We start from the raw sequence: 13,772 nt of genomic DNA on the forward strand, positions 1-13,772 counted from the left end.
AACCAAAACAAAGATGGTCTTTCCTCGTGTTAGTTCCTCAAAATATTGATTCATAAACTTTACCGTATATACTCCAAGAATTCCTCCTCTACAGCAGTGCAACTAAAGTTGATTTAGTCAATCTATATGCAGATTGAAGTCATCCATAATTATAGACATATCTTTATTACTTGCATCTCTAATTTCCTTTTTAATGCCTTCTCCAAAATTACTATTAGAATTTGGGGTTACAATGACAAAAAGGTGAATGCAGTTAGGCCGATATCTTTTGGAGTTTAGAAGAATCGGAAGTGAGTGATCTTTGAAAAGGTGGTGAATTAAAGATGATAAATTCAATATCACATTAGGTGTGGGAGTAAGAATGTGAAGAAAGAATGAATTAAGAGACTGAGGGAAAGAGGATTAAAAAAAAGGATTGAATTGTTATATTTCAAATCTTCCCAAGGAGTAACACTCACAAGAGTTAAATTTTGATGTCAAAGGACATGCAAGTATGCTTGTAATAACCATACTTAGAGGTGAATTGTAAATGGGCAGATGGAACAAGTTATGATTCCTAACACACAGCTACAACACAGAAGTTCATCATCGTTCATGAAGCTGATGTCCTTGTTTATTTTTGCCTTTCTCCCCAACTCTTCCCCATGGCCCTACAAATTTTAGCCACCTTTGGTACTCAAATTCACCTTTGAAAGCCACAATTCAGAACTGTCTCCACCACATTGCTGGAAATTATTTTCCTTAAAGAAAATATTAAAGTTGAGCTGCTTTTGCAAAGCTGACAGTGCAGACTTGCAACTTGGACAAACAACAACTGAATATACATATTTAACTGCACAATCTGCTACAGTGCTGAAGTTGATATATAGTCTACCCATGAACAATGTTGAACATTATTAGCCTCACCATAGATTCTGCCAAAATAAAGTCTTAAAATATTATAACTTAAGAGGACATTACCCCAATGAATTATCAAAGGGCTGAGCTCTATTGTTTTTTAAAAAAAAATTATTTCATGCAGTCAGAAAGACATTACTGCCTTCAAAAAGGCGAATGAGTAATTGATGCTATACAATGTTGTACAGACTGTATGCAATAGAAGAAAAACAGTGATCGTTAAAAAATACAAATTATGGAAAAGCAAGGATGAGTATATTTAGCTATACAAGAAAGTGCACAATGATCAGTCAGGAGTCTTCCCTTCTTAAATTGATAGGGGACTGCGGAAGAATACTTGTATAGGATCCACAGCAGATACTTCTAGAAATTGAAGTGGGAAGACAATAAACATCTATGGCTCAGAAAAATGGCATACATCTGTTACTGTCCAGAAGAAGTTGACCCAAATTCAGCTTCAGCTTCTGGCCTTTTTCAAGGCTAGCATTGGTTGCTTATTCTTAACTGCTCTTGAACTGAATAATACATCTGCCATTTCAGAGAGCAGTTAACAACGAATCACATTCATTGGCGAAGCAAATGACCAAGTGGTATTTTCATGGGACTGTTAAGCCACAGACCCAGGTAATATTCTGGGAACCCAGGTTTGTACCTCACCACAGCAGATGGTAGAATTTCGATTCAATATAAATCTGGAATTAAGAGTCTGAGAATGACCATGAATATATTACCAATTGTTGGTAAAACCCAAGTGGCACACTAATATCGTTTAGGAAAAGAAACTGCTATCCTTAACTTGTCTGGCCTACACATGACTCCAGACTTTTAACTGCAAGATGGACAATAAATGATGGCCTAGCCAGGAATAACACTCAACTCGTGAATGAATTTTAAAAAAGGAAACATTGCTGTTGGAATGCAGTTACATGCAGTAACATAAGGTTAGAACTTTTTTCCCTAAAATAGACATTAGCAAACCCACTGGGTTTTTACCATAATTGATGATAGCTTCTCAGCCACCATCATGGATGCTAGATTTCGAGAACTGAATTTAAATGTGCTCTTGAACCAATGTGCTCTGGGTCTTGTAACGACTAGTCCATTATACCATTGCACCATCCACAGCCTGCTCTCAGTTATGTGGCTTTGAAGATTGTCACAACCAAGTTTGGAGGGGTGTACTGATTTCTTTAGGTCCCACTCTTCCAGTGATTATCAATTTTACCAGAGTGTGATATAGCCAAATATGGAACTTTTAGACTGCTTTTGGTTAAGTAACAGAAACAATTTGGTTGGTTTCTTTAGTCAATGACTAACTAGCTTATTAGAAGTGGAACTTAAAGACGACGCAAAGATTATTGACAGAAAAACATTCAGACCGTGAAAACATCTCTAACATAGCATGCAACAAATATAGCTAATGACAAATAATGGTCAAGCACACAGAATACATCATATAGGAAATATAGAGTCATAAAGATGTACCGTATGGAAACAGACCCTTCGGTCCAACCTGTCCATGCCGACCAGATATCCCAACTCAATCTAGTCCCACCTGCCAGCACCCGGCCCATATCCCTCCAACCCCTTCCTATTCATATACCCATCCAAATGCCTCTTAAATGTTGCAATTGTACCAGCCTCCACCACATCCTCTGGCAGCTCATTCCATATACGTACCACCCTCTGCATGAAAAAGTTGCCCCTTAGATCTCTTTTATATCTTTCCCCTCTCACCCTAAACCTATGCCCTCCCCAATCCCAGGGAAAAGACTTTGTCTATTTATCCTATCCATGCCACTCAATTTTGTAAACCTCTATAAGGTCGCCCCACAGCCTCCGACGCTCCAGGGAAAACAGCCCCAGCCTGTTCAGCCTCTCCCTACAGCTCAAAACCTCCAACCCTGGCAACATCCTTGCAAATCTTTTCTGAACCCTTTCAAGTTTCACAACATAGGAAGGAGACCAGAATTGCACGCAATATTCCAACCATGGCCTAACCAATGTCCTGTACAGCTGCAACATGACCTCCCAACTCCTGTACTCAATACTCTGACCAATAAAGGAAAGCATACCAAACGCCTTCTTCAGTATCCCATCTACCTGCGACTCCACTTTCAAGGAACTATGAACCTGCACTCCAAGGTCTCTTTGTTCAGCAACACTCCCTCGGACCTTACCATTAAGTATATAAGTCCTGCTAAGATTTGCTTTCCCAAAATGCAGCACCTCGCATTTATCTGAACAGATCCCATGGATTTCTCACACACCACTCCCTGCACCCAAGATATCAATAACAAAATGATTTGTGAGATACCAGTGTTGGACTGGGGTGTACAAAGTTAAAAATCACACAATACCAAGTTGTAGTCCAAAAGGTTTAATTGGACAAAATGGGTCACCAAAACCTGTTAAAACATTACAAGGCATTATGATTCTTTGGTTTTCATGACCTGGCCTTCAACCTCCCTCAAAAGCTACTTTGTCATGAATAGTCTGAACAATTGCTCATGTTCTGATGGTCCATCTTCCTTTTTTGGGGCTGTTTCCCCTTCACTCTTAGGAAATACATTCTAGCACTAAATCATAATTGTAGCTTTTCACAAGCAACAAGCTTAACCATTATCTGGCAAACATTCTTGACCTCTCTTCTGGCTCATTAATGCTCGTGAGCACTCAACCCCCACATTCTGTTTCACTTAACCATTAATAGCACACTGCCTTTAAGATTTAGCAACACACAACTAGCCAACTGTTCAAAGATTTCTCTATCTTTCAAAACTACAGAACTCTTGTTCAATTCTCTTTCGTCAAACAGCTAACAGCACCACTGTTTAACATAGAGTTTACCTCTCTTTCTTTCTCATGTGTACACATTTTCTAGGCCAATTGCCCGTAACTTTTAAATCCCTCAATAAGCCTAACGATACCCTTGCAATAGGTCCCAACTGTTCCTTCAATGCTACTTTCCTGCATTATCTCCATATTCTTTCATGTCATTAGTCTCCAGCCTTCTGGGTTAGACAATTCCAAGATTCATCATCCTCATCGGTCTTAAAACGGCCTAACCCTCATTGTGAGATTATGTCCTCTGGTTTTAGACTCACCAGCCAGGGGAAACATGGTATATACATCCACACTGTCAAGGCATGTAAGAATTCTGTAAGTTTCAAATGAAGATACTTTTCATTCTTTGAAACTCTGGAGAATGTAGACAGAGTATCCTCAAAACACAAGTCTATAATCAAAGGGATTAAGCTGGTGAACTAGTCCTGGCACTCTTTCCTTGTACCTCAAATACAATTGAAAACAATGCTGGACATAAATTTATTTGACAAGTAGGAGATGTGGAGCAATCAATCCATTTAGCATCAATTAATAGGTGCTACTCTTCAACATAGCCTACCTCTGCTTGATTGGGTGTTTTGTGCCTGCAACAAGTGATAAAGACTACAAACGGCCAGTCATCAGGTTGCATGATCACACCAGCAGCTTGGGCGCAGGTTGCATGAAAGGAAGTGGGACAACGGCCATGGGAACATTGCACACAGCAACCACCAGTCTTCTTCATTCTTTTCTTACAGTAGAAGCATTTCTGCAGAGATCAAAGTTACATCATTGATAAAAGCACACAATTATATGGTTGGGATATTTGGTAATACTGGTCAATTTGTTTCCATGTACACCACCAGACATATTTTTACTGCACTTTATAACTTGGCCTAGGAAACAAACTCACATCTGCAATGCACTCAATGTCAAATTTGAATTAATTTAACTTCAAAAGTTTACTTTTATTTGCATTTTTTTTTAAACACTCAAATCTTTACCATCAATAACTTCATTTGGTTCCACACATTACTACTGTCTTGTTTGCCAAAAAGTAAGAAAATATTTTGATAGTCCACTTCTTTGGTTTTACACTGGTAGCAAATCACCATATTTCTAACAACTGAAAGGAGCTCCGCTCACTTTCTATAAAGGATCATTGAAAAACAGGAAGACCAAATAGATCATGAAATTGTAGCACTCTTAACCCAAAACTACATCTAATAAAATAATGAAAAATGGTAGAAATAGGGAGGTAAAGATATAATTTACAAAAGGTAGTAAATAAATTATGAAGATGAATAAAAAAAACAAAAACAAATATGCTTATGGAAAGAACAGATGCACCGGCTGAATAATTGAGGTATCCAATCAAAATTATATAATTTGCCTAAACCAAAAATACTTTTCCCATTTTCATTCACAGCTGCCAATTATATTCTCTTTATATAAGAGAGTGCAGCAAGAAAACCAATGTTCCACAAGGAGTAATAAGATCAATGATCTGGTAGTACAACTTTGGTGACGGTTGTTCTTGATGAACTATCGGCAGGGATACAAGATGTTGTAGATACATAGAATAGCTTCCATTTAAATACAAATTTCTGAAGATCATAAGTGATCATTTTATTTATTGAATAGCTCTCAACTTTTTTTGTTTACAATTTATACTCAAAGATAAACAGGGTCTTAGTTTAACACAGTCAGTACATATTGCACTGGAATGTTAACTTAAAATCTGGACTCAAATCGTGAAGCGGAGCTTAGATACATGAAATATTGATTAAAAACTTGCAACCGCCAACATGACGGAAAGCAGCAGAAAAAAATATTGCAGAGACTGGAGTGGCATGGTGGCTCAGTGGTTAGCACTGCTGCCTCACAGCATCAGGGACGTGGGTTCGATTCCTGCCTTGGGCGACTGTCTGTGTGGAGTTTGTCCTTTCTCCCAGTAGCTGCATGGGTTTCCTCCGGATACTCTGGTTTCCTCCCACAATCACAAAGATGTACAAGTCAGGTGAATTGGTCATGCTAAATTGCCCATAGTATTAGGTGCATTAATCAGCGGTAAGTATAGGATAGGGAATTGGTGCGGATTTGTTGGGCTGAAGGGCCTGTCTCCGTACGGGAGGGAATCTAATCTAAAAAGAATGGTCTTCCAAACTGATTTAAACTATTACATATCAGTTTATCGCAGCAGTTGTAACTTCTGAACTCAAAAGACAACTATGATTTATCATTAAACAAAAACAAGAACAGTGGGTGCTAGAAATCAAAAACAAAACAAATTGCTGGAAAAACTTAGCAGTCTGGCAGCATCTGTCAACAGAGAAATCAGTTAACATTTCAGGTCCAGTGATCCTTCCCCAGAATACTGTTAGTCATTGACTACTGTGTCTTTCTGTTCTTTTTAAATAATTTGTGACCGAGAAAATAACTGTTTTTAGTGTAGCTGAAAACAATTTGATGTAAATTGTTATTTTGCTTATTTAACATGGCTTTTAGCTGTTGGGCATTTTCTCCCTCCAATTCAACAGCACCTCTACCTCTTTCACAAACTCTGTCACCTAGAAAGTCAAGGGTATAAGATGCATGGGAACACCGCCACCTGCGAATTAATTTCCAAACCACATACTATCTTGACCTGGAACTATATCAGTACCCCTTCACTGTGCCTGGGCTAAAATTCTGGAATGTCCTTCCTAACAGCACTGTAGTGTCCCTACACCCTGTTGATTGCAGTGATTCAGGTAGCTCACCACTACCTTCAAAAGGGTAAATAGTGAGGAGGTAAAAGATGTTGGCTTAGCTGTATCCTAAGAACAGATTAAAAACAGAATTTCAAAATGTATACTGCTGGCCAATTTACACAGTTAGCAGTGAGCAAACCAAATGCATTCGTGGCAAAAGAAAAAAAAAACTTCATGGATTAAAATTTTAGAAAAGTTGTTTGGGGCAGTGCACAGTAGAGAAACTTGACCAGTGCATTAATTCCCAAAGTACATTTGAACTTGGCTTTTGCAAATTATATTTTATTATGTTACTTCAACATTATGATTCCATACCAGTTTCCAGCGTAGTGGCGGTATCGGACTGACATCCACAGGGCCGCGTTCAGCCACATTCACAAACCGTACTTCCTGCACTGCAACAGCACACAGTAGATGTACCCATCTGCATAAAGTTTAAAAGTAGCACTGAAATAGGATAGACCCAGCGAATAAACGAACAAAAGAGGTGTCTTTGCACAATCAGATTGCTCGCGTAGAGCTTACGTGTTAACACATTTTCAGATTACTTAAGGTTTTGGTCAGTGGGAAATGAATTTACATTGTTGCATAACACATTACTCTTATTTCACTTCACATCCTGATTGCAAATCTCTCCAATATTGCTTACTTCCAACAACTTTTTAAATATCTCTGACCAGATCATAAAAGACATCCCACCATGACACAAGATGGGTGTTCTTTCCCAATGATTTGGGTGAAGGTACTGAACCAGGCTGAGGAAATGAAATGAATATACAGTTGGAATCACGCAATCGCTCAATTACTCAGTTCAGAACTGTAGTGAAAAGACTGCATGAATGTTGCAATCAGTGGCTAGTAGCTACTCCCATATTACATTTCATGACTTGGCCAGTACTTAACATAACAAAAGTTATGCTATTCCCTAATAATTCTCTAGCTGAGACCTAGATAAGGTTAATATTGAATTCTAGTCATCACATTTCAAAAGGTGACATCAAGGACCTAGACAAGGTATGCAAACAATTCACTCGAATGAAGCCATGTATGAGGGACATTAATATCACAAGAAGCTGTGATCAACTCCACAGATCACAAAGTCCACAGGAAATTTAAAAGAAGAAATTGCTTCCACTGATATGAAAGTCAATAATCATAGGACTGAGATTTAAGGAAGAGACTTTAGGGTTTTTAAATGCAGTAAGTAATGATGATCTGTGATGCATTACTGGAAAAGGGCAGAAGGGCAACAGTGAAATATTCAATAGTAACTTCCAAAAGCAAATATATTTTAAAGGGGTAAGATCAGGAACTGGGATTAACTTGGTTATATAAGCAGCAACTCAGACATGACAACACAAAAATGCTTTCTGAGTTACCTGGTTATCTGAAATATGGAATAAGAAAACTGGTTTGCAAAATAACACCCAATTTCAAATATTCAATAATCCATCAAACAGCCCCGGATTAAGTGTTCAGATTAATAAAATAAATTAAGATCAGTTTGCAATGGACAAACCATTTCCTAGATAAAAGATATATCAGAAAACTTAATAAATCAAGAAAACAGTTGAGATTGAGTTCCATACACCAAGAGTTGAGGCAACAATCTTCAAAGGTGATTAAATTCCCCATCCTTACATCATGTTTGCCAGATAAAGCTCAAGTTAGGCACCCAAGAGCTGCCCAGTGAGATTTCAGCAAGTCACAAACCTCAGTCAGAAGTTGCAGACCAAAGGCTGTCAGCTTCTGGGTCTGGAGATCATTGCTGGACCCCCTACCCTGCAAAGATCTGAACTAAGGTAAGGCCTTACAGATCTCATGGGATTCAAGCTGTGGGGATTCAGTGACACCACTTGGTTCCCGTCCTGCCCACAGGAAGTGGAGCTCCCTAAACAGACAGGTTGCCCTGGTTTTCTCGTTAACAAACCAACCACTTTTCTTGCCTAATGGGAAGGCAAGTAATTGAGTCAGCAGTTTGTGGAGGTCATTAATTGACCACTTAAGGGTTTTAAAAATGGTGGAGATCTAGAAGGCTGTCCATGGACCTACTTGCCTACATAGTTGCTGAGATGACAAGAAAAGGACAACTTGTCCTTATCGTTAACTCCATAGAAAGGACAACTGTGCTCAGTGTGCCCAATAGTGAAAATACAAAATAAGCAGCTAGCTGGAAACAATAATACTAGCTCAAAGAACATGCACAGCCGAAAGTACTTAGTTGACGCCCAAGAAATTAATCTTGCAGTGTATGGTAGTGACACCAGTTTCTGATCATCCAACTGAAAATAATTATTTCAGAGCACTGGGAAGATTCAGTGAATTTGTATCAAAAGCAACAAACAAAGTGGAATTAGACTTTGAGCAGGTGCAAACAAATAGAAGTTTTCAGAACCACCTCTGATGCATCAGTGAACATCAACTTGATCTCATTTCTTAATTTAAATGGAAGGATTAATGGGACTAAGTGTACTTCTTCAACTTAATAAAAACTACACTTTGCCTCAGTTGAGCTTGCTACAGAACATGCAATTCCAAGTACATTTTAAGATTTAACATCATTTACAAAATAAATGTGCACATTGTGTAGTTCTACTGGTTGGTCTGACCTGTTGTCAGTGGTTTTCTGAAGTGCTCCTCCCCGAAGGGTACATAGACAACAATCCTGTGAAAGTGAAGGGAATTGTAATACAGGTCAAAAATTGTTGAAAACTGTTCTGATGCAAAAGTCTCATCTAAAATATTAACACTGCTGAGTATTATCAGTCTTTTCTGGTTTGATTATTGATTTACAGCATCTATCAAATTTTGTTTTTGTTTCAGGATGCAACTGATATAGTTGACAGTAATTTTATATAACCATAGCATAACAGTCAAACAGAGTTAGAAAACACTTAAGAGGTTATAGTCCAACAGGTTTATTTGGAAACACTAGCTTTTGGAGTGCTGCTCATTCATCAGATAGTTGATGAAGCAGCAGTGCTCCAAACGCTAGTCCTGTTGGACTATAACCTGGTGCTGTGTGATTTTTAACTTTGTCTAACCCAGTCCAACACAATCAAACAGGCTGGTGTTTCAGTGTTTTAGAAATTCAAATTTCAATTTCACACACTGTATGCTTGGTGGACAAAAAATGTAAATTCATAGAAGCATGCTTAAAGCTTAAAAGCCAAAAAAGGTTCCAAAAATGTTCTTGTGCTACTTCTACATTGTTGATTTTGTATTTTAAATGAGAACACATGGTGATTATTCAACCATTCAAATATGCTCTGCCACTCAATTAAAAAGCAGTAATTCTATTAGTATCTCAACTCTACTCTGCCACCCTAATCTCATTCCTCAATTCACTTATTACTCAAAAAAATCTCATTTTGAATGAACATTCACAGCCCTCTAAAGATTCCAAAGCTTCATAACTCTGGGCTAAGAAACCTCTCATCTTGGTCCTGATTAGACCAACTGCTATTCTGAGACTCTCAGCTAGAGGTCTAGAATGTAGCCAGGAAATTCATTCATTCATCTGGATAATTATTCTGGATAATTATTCAATATGGATCAATGTAAGTTACTGTGCATTTTTAAAGAAAACAGACCACTTCACAACTCTTGGGTCTCCTTGTACAAATAGTCATGCTTTGCAATAATAAAAATACTTACTGCTGCTAAAGCATTAGCTGCACACCTTGCACAGATCCAATCTTCTGTCGCTTTCTCAGGAGCAACTCCGTAGCAGCCTATGAGAATATGAATAAAGAACATTTAAGAAATTTATCACTTAGAACATGTTTTTCAATTTAAGCAGCTTTCAAATTATGCTATCCTTTTTAGCAAAGTGGTTGTTTGAGTATATATCAATTTGGGGGAACAGATATGGACATTCAAATCCTCTGTTAATAAAGACAATGCATATGATGAGCCAAGGCTCAAGGTCGAGTATTCAAATCCCTTTGAGCATCTTGAACACACAACCTGGGTTGCCAGTAAGGGCAAATATGCACTACCAGAAGGCACTGACTTGCAAATGAGGAACTAAAATCAACATTCTCAGGTGGTTGCAAAATTATTCAAATAGCAGGGGAGTTTTCCCAGTGATCTGACCAAGATATGCCTTAAACCAACAATACAGATTATTTAGACATGTATTTCATTTAGCATGGCTGTGGAACCTCTCTGTGGAAACTAGCTTACATGATAATATGATAAAATAATGAAATCAACATAATGTGAAATGCTGGTTGTGTCAACGTTGTCAGCTATTGCCACCAGCTGATTAGTAAATCCAATAGAAGTATGCCTGTAATAAGCCAAAATTGATTTTAACTGAACTCATGCATGCTTGACGTATGATCATGTTAACCAACTGGAATGGAGTCAGAACAAACGAGTATAACATGGGTTCAAAGACAAGCCTGTAGTGCTGGCTCCAAAATGGTCTTAGTCCATGTTCATTCAGGATATGGACAAAAGATATTTAGAACAGAGAACATTACAGCACAATACAGGCCCTTTGGCCCTCGATGTTGTGCTGACCTATGAAGTTAATCTGATGCCCATCTAACCTACACCATTAATTTGTTATCCCTATATATGTTCAATGCCCATTTAAATGCCCTTAACATCAGCAAGTTTACTATTGTTGCAGGCAGGCCGTTCTACACCCCTACTACTCTGAGTAAAGAAACTACTCCTGGTATCTATCCTAACTCTATCACCCCTCAATTTAAAGCTATGTCCCCTCGTGATAGCCTTTACCATCCGAGGAAAAAGGTTCTCACTATGCATGATATTTAACCCTCTGATTATCTTGTATGTCTCGATTACGTCACTGTTCACCGTCTCCCCTTCCCTCCAACGAAAACAGCCTCTGTTCCCTCAGCCTTTCCTCTCAATACCTTCCTTCCATACCAGGCAACATCCTAGTAAATCTCCTGCACCCTTTCCAAAGCTTCCACATTTTTCCTATAGTGCGGTGACCAGAATTGCGCACAATACTCCAGATACAGCCTTATCAACGTCTGCTACAGCTGAAACATGGTGTCGTGGCTCCAAAACTCAATCCCCCTACCAATAAACACCAACATATGCCTTCTTAACAACCCTATCAACCTGGAAGAGAACTTCCAGGGAGTTATGCACCTGGACACAGAGGTCTCTGTTCATCTATACTACCAAGAATTTTACCATTAGCCCAGTACTCTGCATCCTGTTACTTCTTCCGAAGTGAACTACCTTACGCTTTCCCGCATTAAACTCCATTTGCCACTTCTCAAACCAGCTCTGCATCTTATCCATGTCCCTCTGTAACCCAAACATCGTTCGGCACTATCCACAACTCCACCAACCTTAGTACCATCTGCAAATTTACAAACCCATCCTTCTACGCCCACATCTAGATCATTTATAAAAATGACAAACGGCAGTGGTCCCGAAACAGATCCTTGTGGCACACCACTGGTAACTGAGCTCCAGGATGAACATTTCCCATCAACCATTGCCTGTCTTCTCTCAGCTCACTAATTTCTGATCCAAACCGCTAAATCACCTTCAATCCCGAAACTCTATTTTGTGCAAGAGCCTACCGTGTGGCACCTTATCAAATGCCCTACTGATGTCCGTATACACACCAACCGCTTTACCTTCATCGACCTGTTTTGTCACCTTCTCGAAAAACTCAATAAGGTTAGTGAGGCACGACCTCCCCTTCGCAAAACTGGGTTGAGTATCCCTATCAAATGATTCCAACATCTTACCCACAACCGAAGTAAGGCTCACTGGCCTATAATTACCAGGGTTGTCCGGACTCCCCTTCTTAAACAAAGGAACAACATTTGCTCTGCCCTCCAGTCTTCTGGCACTACTCCTGTCGACATTGATCAAAGCCAAAGGGTCTGCAATATCCTCCTTGGCTTTCCAGAGAATCCGAGGATAAATCCCATCTGGTCCAGGGATCTTATCTATTTTCAGACCTTCCAAAATTGGTAAAACCTCCTCTTTGTCAACCACAATCCCATCTAATCTAGTAGCCTGTACCTCCATTCTCTCACTAACATTGCCCTTTTCCAATGTGAATACTGATGAAAAGTATTCCTTAAGCGCTTCCCCTATGTCCTAAGATTCCACACATAGCTTGCCACTACAATCTTTGATTGGTCCTAATCTTACTCTAGTCATAATAAAGAAGTTGTCTTCTTTATTAAACCATGGTTCCCTCTCTTGACAACGACCTCCCTTGCCAGATAGGTACATACTTATCAAGGACCCACAGTAGCCGTTCTTTGAATAAGCTCCACATTTCAATTGTGTCCAACCCCTGCAGTTTCCTTCCCCAACCTATGCATCCTACATCTTGCTTAATCACTTCATAATTGCCCTTTCCAGTTTTATCCCTTTCTCTGCAGTATACACCTATCCCTACCCATCACTATTGTAAACATGATGAATTATGGTCACTATCACCAAAGTGCTCACCTACCTCAAAACCTAACACCAGGCCTGGTTCATTCCCCAGTACAAAATTCAATATGGCATCACCCCTTGTTGGCCTGTCTACATACTGTGTCAGAAAACCCTGCTGCACACATTGAACAAAAAGTGACCCATCTATAGTATCCCCAGTTAACCTTGGGGAAGCTAAAGATCCCCATAACAACCACCCTGTTACACTTGCTCCTATTGAGAATTATTTCGCTATCCTTTCCTCTACATCCCTGGAACAATTAGGAGGCCTATAGAAAACTCCCAACAAAGTGACCTCATTTCCTGTTTCTAACCTCAGCCTGAACTACCTCAGTGGCGAAGTCCTCAAAATGTTATCTCAGCTGCTGTAATAGTACCCCTGATTAACAATGCCACACACCTCTCCCCCCCTTTTATCTTCCTCTCTGTTCTTACTGAAACATCTAAATCGCAGAATCTGCAAAAACCATTCCTGTCCCTCCTCTAGCCATAGCTCTGAAATGGCCACAACATCACAATACCACGTACCAACCCATGCTGCAAGTTCACCCACCTTATTCTGGATGATCCTGGCACTGAAATGCACACATTTCAAACTAACATCCTGATTGATAGTGCTCTTTCGCAACCTTGTAAACTTATCACTCTCCTCACGACCCTCAAACTCCTTTACACTGGAACTACAATTCAGGTTCTCACCCCCAAACAGAACAGTATTAGCAAATATCCCCCCCCCCCCCAGGATATTAGTACCCCTCTGGTTCAGGTGAAGGCCATCCTGTTTGTAGAGGTCCCACCTTTCCTGAAAAGAGTCCCAATTATCCAAGAATTCGAAACCCT

At 39.3% G+C, this 13,772-nt stretch overlaps 1 protein-coding gene across 2 annotated transcripts in view; it reads right to left on the reverse strand.

Annotated features, from left to right (window-relative positions):
* The window catches only part of LOC132819144 (lysine-specific demethylase 4A-like), a 69,356-nt gene that overhangs the window by 18,418 nt on the left and 37,166 nt on the right, over window positions 1-13,772 (reverse strand). For both annotated transcript variants that reach the window (XM_060830544.1, XM_060830543.1), the window contains exons 15-18: window positions 10,134-10,210; window positions 9,086-9,141; window positions 6,792-6,900; window positions 4,304-4,492 (exon numbers count right to left, since the gene is read on the reverse strand). In XM_060830544.1, the coding sequence (XP_060686527.1) occupies window positions 4,304-4,492; window positions 6,792-6,900; window positions 9,086-9,141; window positions 10,134-10,210 (431 nt within the window). The remainder of the gene's footprint in view (window positions 1-4,303; window positions 4,493-6,791; window positions 6,901-9,085; window positions 9,142-10,133; window positions 10,211-13,772) is intronic.

This window comes from Hemiscyllium ocellatum, chromosome 9 (assembly GCF_020745735.1).
Source record: "Hemiscyllium ocellatum isolate sHemOce1 chromosome 9, sHemOce1.pat.X.cur, whole genome shotgun sequence".
Taxonomy (NCBI): Eukaryota; Metazoa; Chordata; class Chondrichthyes; order Orectolobiformes; family Hemiscylliidae; genus Hemiscyllium; species Hemiscyllium ocellatum.